General features: G+C 42.6%; 2 protein-coding genes across 7 annotated transcripts; one reads left to right on the top strand and one right to left on the bottom strand.

Annotated features, from left to right (window-relative positions):
- Positions 1–340: 340 nt before the first annotated feature.
- On the bottom strand, positions 341–2378 carry LOC106565977 (T-cell leukemia translocation-altered gene protein homolog). 2 transcript variants are annotated; one of them, XM_014133703.2, is made up of 3 exons: positions 1870–2378; positions 1637–1723; positions 341–1425 (listed from the first exon to the last, which is right to left on the bottom strand). In XM_014133703.2, the coding sequence occupies exons 1-2, from the start codon at positions 2078–2080 to the stop codon at positions 1665–1667; spliced, it is 270 nt and encodes an 89-aa protein (XP_013989178.1). In that variant the 5' UTR covers positions 2081–2378; the 3' UTR covers positions 341–1425; positions 1637–1664. The 2 variants fall into 2 exon arrangements, with proteins under 2 accessions (XP_013989178.1, XP_013989177.1); XM_014133702.2 differs by having other exon boundaries at positions 1669–1723.
- Positions 2379–2627: 249 nt separating this feature from the next.
- Positions 2628–8600, top strand: LOC106565972 (vacuolar fusion protein MON1 homolog B). 5 transcript variants are annotated; one of them, XM_014133693.2, is made up of 6 exons: positions 2628–2774; positions 4032–4135; positions 4281–4955; positions 5081–5873; positions 6717–6864; positions 7240–8600. In XM_014133693.2, the coding sequence occupies exons 2-6, from the start codon at positions 4048–4050 to the stop codon at positions 7459–7461; spliced, it is 1926 nt and encodes a 641-aa protein (XP_013989168.1). In that variant the 5' UTR covers positions 2628–2774; positions 4032–4047; the 3' UTR covers positions 7462–8600. The 5 variants fall into 5 exon arrangements, with proteins under 5 accessions (XP_013989168.1, XP_013989172.1, XP_013989171.1 ...); XM_014133697.2 differs by lacking the exon at positions 2628–2774 and adding an exon at positions 2932–2950; XM_014133696.2 differs by lacking the exon at positions 2628–2774 and adding an exon at positions 2976–2994.
- The last annotated feature ends 5 nt before the right edge of the window (positions 8601–8605 follow it).

The raw sequence follows: 8605 nt of genomic DNA, 5'->3' as shown, positions 1-8605 counted from the left end.
AGCCATTTCATTAAAAATGGCCACCATGGTTGACTGACAGGCTCCCTGGACTGCAAAAAACATTAAAATGTTCCTTAAAGTATCTAGTATTAGTGTACCAAGTTTGATACTTGTATCATAAAATGGAACAATTATGTCACCTATCTGCTGGACTAAGTTGTGTGCTAGACATCGTTTTAGACAATGAAAAACAAAAACATTAGGAAATTAGAATTTTAAACAAAATTCTTTATGTACCAATCAACTGCACAAGACCATAACATAAAATGTAGAATCAATGTGCCTACTCCATTGGACTGCTACTGGTACCAACCTGTACCTGAGACAATAAAAAGCATTATTGGCCTTCACTGTTTAATATTTTCACAGCAATCAAAAGACAGGGCTGCGTTCAGTACAAAAAAACATACTCCAACATTCAATCAAATAGAAACGGTGCTGTTCTGAACGACCAGTTAAAAAACAGGGAGGGGTTGGGTTGTGGAAGGCTGTCAGCATGGCCGTTTACCTTTAAATACATCACTCACCTTCTTCAAGCATCAACCCGTCACACCCACGAAACAGAGCAAACCTACCGCAACATCTGTTCAAGAGCATTTTGGGGAAACCTGTCATTTAGTACAAACAGAAACAATGTAGCAAATGTTCAATCAAACTGAACACACCCCAGTCTTCACTGCTTTATATTTTCATAACAATCAAAAGACAGTCATTGAGGGCTCAGGCTGTCAAGAATAAGAAATATGAATTTGAGGAAAGCTGCTGTTTGATGTAAGACCTATCTCTGACCACTCCCTCCACAGTAGCCTTGCTCCAGCGCAATCTTCATGGATTACTATGTAGCCTTGCTCCAGCAAAAATAAAAACAGAAACCATCTCTCTGAACAGCTCCTTACTCATACAATATGTTATGAATATAACTGCAGTCACACCAACCCACAACTCTCACAGCACAGTTGTTGAGTCTCTCCAGATTCTGTCTACAGATTAGAATAACATTTAATTTAAATCTATATCAATCAGTGGATATGTAGCCAGATGGATATTTGAATGTCTCACCAATAAAGAGGTAAAATTGTACATGAGCCAGAGGAGCTAAATTTAAAAATATATGAGATTTAAAAAGATATGGCATATGAGAGAATATCTTAGCATATTACATGGTGTTTATGTGCGGAAGCAAACAACATAACCGTTATATCGTCATGACAACCAACAAGGAGAAACTTCTTCAGCTCAAAGGAAGCGTCCACAGGCCCACCTCATCAATGAACTCCAGTCCATTTGAAAAGGCACAACATTAGCAAGTCTGTGTCTACTCAGCAACCCTGTCTGATAAGACAGAGGGCAAATTGTATGTAGTCCAACTTATGTCCTGTCTGTCACTCACGATGTGTCTTGAGGTTGTCTCCTGCCGCACTCTCCCTGACAGATAGAAAACATTATCACAACCATTCACTGATATGAGACAAGGAAAGGTTCACACCTATAGTTTATAACAGTAGGAAGCACACACCATGAACACTAACCAACCATATTCATAATGGACAAATCAAATATGTGTCCAGTCCAGTTAGCTAAAGAAAACGAGACTGTATAGTGACTGGGGAGAATAACAGTCAGTATTTGGGGGTACCTGGAGGGAGACATGGATGCTTGGACACCTACCATCCGCTCCTGTGAGGTGCAGGGTCAGGTGTGCCTCCATTCTTTCCACCAGTACCTAAACGTTAGACAGCAATACAAGTTAGCTACCTAGCACTTCATGGCAGCATGCCTTTCAGACATAGCTAACTAACGTTTATAGAACTAAACATGATGATGGTGGCAAATATTCGAATATGAATAACTAGCTAGTTTAGCACTCACCTTGTCGGTAATACATATCGTTCACAGTGTTTCCGTAAAATTTCCAAGCGAAATGGATGGCAATGAGACTGACAACGAGCCAACTAAACAATATCTTGAATATTGACACTCTCATATCATTTGCCAGCCAGTCGTCAACAAATTCGGAAAGAAACGAAACAAACCCGTCCACAATGCGGGATAAAAACTCGAAATCCCAGGGCTCTTCCATTTTATAAAACAACACCCAAAATGTATGCTTTGTCAAAAAAACATTTTATCTAAACCAGCTAGCTAACGTTAGTTAATATGACCAAGGCCGAGTAACTGTCTACACCACTGAGGTTTACTATAGCTAGCTATATAAACAGGGTCTAAACGCGTAACAGCTAGCCAACGGGTGATGCGCTGACTGTTTCAAATCACCCCATTCGTCAAACAGATTGAGGAGGAAACTTTCAGTCACAGATGCAATAATATTTGCTTTACTGTTATGTCATGAAATACTTTTAAATTCAAATAACCGTACTATTATAATGAGATAACCAGTATCTCATATTGCTAGCTCTTGGTACAGTTAGCTACCTTTTTGGGGGGAATAGAATCCTCCGTGTCAAATCTGAAGGTAAATTTTTTTGTCTAGTTTTAGAGAATCGTGTCTGTACATGGCTGCGCATTGACGGCAACCAGCACGAATCGTAAACAAAAAACAAACAAAACAAAAAAGCGCACTGGAACGTACCCTGTCTGTGGGGAGAGGGAGTTTCTCCCTTCATTGGTTTATTACCTGCTCCATCTAAATTACCATTGGACAATGAATCCTGTCACCATTGGGATTATGGATGTGCTGTTGTGAGTGGAAAAACAACTTGTTTACCAGTTAGTCATGCCTTTCCCCCGATGATTTAACAACGGAATATCCAAATGTAAGATTTGTTTGTGATTATTTCAAGTTGTGTTAGTATTGTAGCTACATTGATAAAGTTAGGTATTTGCTAAAGCTACTATAGTTAACTACCTGGCTGCTTTATTGTGTTCGGCAAACTGGGGGGTTGGGAAGTACAGTACTGGAACGTATTTAGCTGGATGTTACGTAGTGAGGGTAACTTTAGCCTGCAATAACATCTAAATCATCTAGCTAGTTAGGTACTTCATTTAGTTATAGTTAGCTAGCTAGGTAACGTTAACTCATTAGCCCAAAATTGTTTTGCCTGCTAATCGTATTAATCCAGTTAGCTAGATAAAGGCATTTTAATTTAGAGCTAATGTTAGCTGTGATGTTTTCTGGTCTGTATAGCGATGCATATTGGCTTCAGCTGTTTTAGGAAATTAATTTAGCTAGCTAAATGAAGTTGAAGTTCAAAGCGTAGTAAATCAAGCTAATGTTTCCAGTAACAAACGGCTAACGTTACTTAAATATGTTCCTACTACAGGGGCTTTAATCTGATCAAGATGCCAGTCAGTGAGTGTTTGTTACCAAAACTAAACACACACTGCGTGTACAACAAATTAGGAACACCTGCACTTACCATGACATAGACTGACCAACGCTATGTCACCTGTTAAATCCACTTCAATCAGTGTACATGAAGGGAAGGAGACAGGTTAAAGAAGGATTTTCAAGGCTTGAGACATGGGTTGTGTATATGTGCCATTCAGAGGTTGAATTGGCAAGACAAAATATTTAAGTGCATTTGAACCAGGTATGTTAGTAGGTGCCAGGCGCACTGTTTGAGTGTGTCAAGAACTGCAGCGCTGCTGGGTTTTTCACACTCAACAGTTTCCTGTGTGTATCAAGAATGGTCCACCACCCGAAGGACATCCAGCCAACTTGACACAACTGTGGGAAGCATTGGAGTCAACATGTGCCAGCATCTCTGTGGAATGCTTTTGACACCTTGTAGGGTCCATGCCCTGACTAATTTAGGCTGTTCTGAGGGCAAATATTAGGAAGGTATTCCTAATTTTTTGTTCACTCTGTATGTCCTCTGACACTCTCCATAATGACCCATTTTAGGCTTGTCGTCTATCTAGGGCATTAACTACTTGCATTACCAGTTTGTGGCTAGCTGTGTAGCTCGATCGCTAGTGGTGTGCTGTTGTATGTCTGTTACTGTTAGTTAACTGAATATCAAATGAATGACTAGTATGCCAATGAATGCTCCCTTTTCTGTGATTTACAGTGTTTGTGATGTCAACATGGAGAGAGATGACAATCAAGAAAAGGGAGAGATGGAGGAGATAAAGAGTTGTGAGAATCCATCCTCTGACAGCACACTGTCAACTGGTAATGAAATGCCTTATCTAATCTATAATGAAAGTTAGCTAATCTTTAATGACATCCAGCTGATCTTGACATGCCTCCACTCAGTAAGTAGGGGGATCAGCAGTGTTTGTGATTATTTTACTGAGTTCATTTGTCTGATTTTCAGGTTCTGCTGATCTCACTCCTGCTCTGTCCTCTGAAAATCACACAGTTCCTGAGCCTGCTGGGCCAGTGGGAGGAGACGACAACACCAATGTGACTTTAGAGGAGCCTAAGAATCCACCTCCATCAGATACTATGGGTGAGGAGGGGACCCAGGAACTAGAACCGGCCCCTGACCAGGAACTAGAACCGGCCCCTGACCAGGAACTAGAACCGGCCCCTGACCAGGAACTAGAACCGGCCCCTGACCAGGTAAAAGATGAAGAGACTGATGAGTGCAATAAGACAGAATATCAGAACAGTTCAGGTGGTCAACCAGAGACGGTGCCAGAAGAGGCTTCATCTTCAGCTGAGAATGGGCAGGACGACTCAGGGGAGTTTGTGGTCACTATGTTGGCCAGAGGTAAACTGGAGGAACAAGGTATGGGAGTGAAAGGGATGTCCTCTCCACTGTCAGAGACTGGCGCCCCAGAGGCCCCCCCATCCCACCGTGATGAAGACGTGATGGCTGAGAGTTGGAGGCAGCACAGGAAGCATGTGTTTGTCCTGAGTGAGGCAGGGAAACCAATCTACTCCCGCTACGGCAGTGAAGAGGCCCTGTCGTCCACCATGGGAGTCATGATGGCACTGGTGTCCTTTGTCCAGAGTAGTGACAACATGATCCGCTCTGTCTACTCAGGTGAGAATTTCCTTACATTCTTGACTATGACAATACTATAGGTGTTTTTGCATCATACTTTGCTCCTTCTGTACAGCTTTACATCATGCTGTTTCCCTGTGTCTCTACCTTTACTCTTCCCTCAGACGGGCACACAGTGGTGTTCATGCAGAAGGGTCCTCTGGTGCTGGTGTCTGTGTCAAGCAGCCGGCAGTCAGAGCAGCAGCTGCGTGGTGAGCTGCTGTACGTCTACTACCAGATCATCAGCATGCTCACCCAGGCCAGCATCACACGCATCTTCCAACACAAGAAGAACTATGACCTGCGGCGACTGCTGGCCGGCTCTGAGAAGATCCTGGATGGCCTCCTCAACCTGGTGGACTCAGACCCCAGCTTCCTGCTGGCAGCGGTGCACTGCCTGCCCCTGACTTCCTCTCTCAGGGACTCTCTCAGCCAGATCCTACAGAAGGCCATTACCCCAAACCTGGTCTTCTCCATCCTCATCGCCAAGAACCAGCTGCTCACCATTGTCCAGGAAAAGACGGTGATTGAGGACACCAGGCTGGAGCCTGCTGACGTCCACCTGCTGCTCAACCTCATTGGGGCCTCCTCTGCCTTCCAGGCCGGAGAGATCTGGACTCCCATCTGCCTGCCTCTCTTTAACCCTGACTGTTACTTCTATGCCTACATCTCCTACCTGGACCCCCCAGAATGCACTGTGTGTCTGCTGCTGCTCTCGACGGATAAGGAGGCCTTTTATGCGGTGGCAGAGTGTAAGAGGAGGATAGAGTTGGCCATGCTGGCTCAGAACTCCCTGAGGCTCATTGCCAAGGCCCACTCCTACAGCGTGAGCCAGGTGGGAGTCTCAGACCTCAGGCACTTCATGTACAAGCCCTTTGATGTCCCAGACAACCACAAGCAGCTCACCCAGTTCACCAGGTAGGTGGTATGTTTTGGTTGTGCCTATGTAACCTTCACCCAGTGAATGATTATGAATGATTCACATCTGTCTTTGTCATTTTACTATTTTCTTGCATGTTTTAACTAAGTAGTGGTTCTGCATTTCTGTGTTAATGTGCAGAAATATTAGCCTACAAACATAATTACTCAAAAAGTAATGTCAAAGGGGAGATGTGTAGCACAGGAGGCTGCTGAGGGGAGGAGGGCTCATAATAATGGCTGGAACAAAGCGAATGGCATGAAACCCATGGATACCATGTTCTAAGTATTTGATGCCATTCCACTGATTACACTCCAGCCATTGCCAGGAGCCCGTCCTCCCCAATTAAGGTGCCACCAACCTCCTGTGGTGTGTAGTACATCAAAATATGTGCCTCAGCAGGTCGGATCACATGCAGCCTCCAGTAGGCCTATTGCTTATGATTACCATATTAACATTACAGAATCATATACATTGAAAGTGCATGATATCCATGATGGTACTGATAAGATTGTATCACTCTCACTTTAAGCAAAGCATGACTTCAACTATTTCTTATTCATCTTGATTGTGAGAACCAACTTGCAAAATCTAGTAAAACAGGGAAAATGAATAGTCACCATGCAATGCTGCGTCTTGCAAACTGAGTTATTGAAAGGCTAACAGTCTGACTTACATTAGAGCAGCATGATCAAAGTGGGAGAAGCACACGTTTTATTTTTCTAAACACTGTTCTATGGCTATTTCTTTCTGATGTATACAATTGGCCGATATTGCACTGCATAATGTCTAAGGTCTTGCCCTGTCCTTGTTTAAGACGTTTGATGTGCTGTTGATTTCAGCCCAGAGATGGAGGCTCCCTACAGCACGGAGGAGGAGAGGATGAGGCTGCTGGACCTGTACCGCTACATGCACGGCCGCATCCACAGCTCCTCCCGGCCCCTCAAGCTCATCTACCACGTGGCAGAGAGGGAAACGCTGCTGGCCTGGGTATGTCACTCCCACAGGGAATACACGTAGAAGTGTTACTATGGGCAGGTCTATTGACTGAAGCCTGTTTTAGTCTGGAGGCTAGGGTCTCACAAACATGTATTCTGTTCCAGAGTTTACTTTGCCGTATTTGAGCTATGTTGGATTGTTGCTAGCGTTCATGTTGCATACTTTTCGGCTCAATGGAACACAACAGTAATTTCAAGGAATTTGAAACTTTTATATATTTAAGGTTTCGTTTATTGTCATGATGTAGAACATTGGTAGCTAAGAGCTGAATTGCAGTATACAGTCCATACCTAAATGAATAGACAATAATAGTTGAAATGGACCTGCTAAGTCAACTAATTGCATGCTTTGTCCATTTCTCTATAGGTCACAAGTAAATTTGAGTTGTACACTTGCTTCAGCCCCTTGGTGACTAAGGCCCGTGCCATTAACGCAATAACCAAGCTTCTACGTTGGATCAGGAAGGAGGAGGACCGTCTCTTTATCCGATACCCACCCAAGTATTCAACCACCCCCAACCCCAGCAAAAGTTCCCGCAAGTCTGACCAGCAGGACTCCACAGATAATGGCTTTGCGTCTCTACTATAGAGCTGATCTAGCCCTGGCTATTCCTCTCTGTCAACATAGTTTATACACTGGTTCTACTAGAAGAGGTGTTTGGCACTGACCACATCCTACAGCTTCTTGAACTTCAACCACTGGACTATTGAAGGATGACTTGCCTTCTTGAAACTGACTCTAGTAATTATTTCTGTACCTTTTATAAGAAAGCATGTTCAGTAACTGTGTTAGTGCTTTTAGATTACAACTTGGTCAGGAAAACTGTAAGGAGAAAGCAAACATTTTAAAATTGGCTAGTGGTGGAACTTTCAATAATATCAAATTGTTTTTATATTGTTTTATTCTATTGTGACAAAGGTGAGAACTCGTCTCGAAGGCATAATATCTGACTCATTACATACAACTATTGCAATTCAAGCTTTTGTGGTCATTGACACTGTAGCACAATACAAAAATGAAAGGAAGGACTACCTAGAACTACTCCTGAATTTCTTTAACTGCCTTGCCATCATACTTATTGCTAGAAACCTTAATGTTGACCTGCTGACAAATAGGAAATTAATTTCAAAAAGTTTGGTTATTGGTGGGATGACAATTTAAATGTATCAATGTCTTATTTTGAAATCGCATCCTCTAGACAACTGGAATTGGAAGGATTACTACTCTTGTATGTGTCTGGATAGTCCATGACATGACCTCTACATGTTCATTGTTCTCAGTTGATACAATTGTTTGACTGGCATGTTGTCTTTGCAGTTTAGATTGTAAATAGTGTCGGTGTTGATACTCATTGTTTAATTGTGCTTTGGTAAAACATTCAGTTACATTTTCTATCCTTAAAAATATATATTTTTACATCTGCGAGCCACATTTCCCCCCCACACTGTAATATTAATTATTTGAGGATTACCAGAGTAAAGTACTTGATGGCTAAATGCTTTGTCCGGCCCACTGAGATCCTAGATTAGAGTTCCAATTTGTAGAGTTCTTTATTTAAAGACACTTGCTGCAAATTCTCCCGGCAGATACCGGGATCAACTATGATGGAATGATGTGTTATTTCATGAGTGATGGCGGTTCAGTCTTACCTGATTTGACTGTTAGGAATATTTTATCCAGAGTATTATGTTCAGTGAGTTCCTAAATAAAATCCCAGGTTGCACAAACCACC

This window comes from Salmo salar, chromosome ssa12, assembly GCF_905237065.1.
Source record: "Salmo salar chromosome ssa12, Ssal_v3.1, whole genome shotgun sequence".
Taxonomy (NCBI): domain Eukaryota; kingdom Metazoa; phylum Chordata; class Actinopteri; order Salmoniformes; family Salmonidae; genus Salmo; species Salmo salar.
Note: the sequence above shows the minus strand (reverse complement) of the source record. Positions and strands in the feature narration are given on the sequence as shown.

Coding starts and splice junctions, on each gene's coding strand:
- LOC106565977 (XM_014133702.2), bottom strand. CDS start 2,080: ATGGAAGAGCCCTGGGATTTCGAGTTTTTATCCCGCATTGTGGACGGG. Junction 1,724..1,869: donor CGATATGTATTACCGACAAG/GTGAGTGCTAAA, acceptor TCTAACGTTTAG/GTACTGGTGGAAAGAATGGA. Junction 1,426..1,668: donor GCACCTCACAGGAGCGGATG/GTAGGTGTCCAA, acceptor TCTATCTGTCAG/GGAGAGTGCGGCAGGAGACA.
- LOC106565972 (XM_014133693.2), top strand. CDS start 4,048: ATGGAGAGAGATGACAATCAAGAAAAGGGAGAGATGGAGGAGATAAAG. Junction 4,136..4,280: donor TGACAGCACACTGTCAACTG/GTAATGAAATGC, acceptor TCTGATTTTCAG/GTTCTGCTGATCTCACTCCT. Junction 6,865..7,239: donor GGGAAACGCTGCTGGCCTGG/GTATGTCACTCC, acceptor ATTTCTCTATAG/GTCACAAGTAAATTTGAGTT.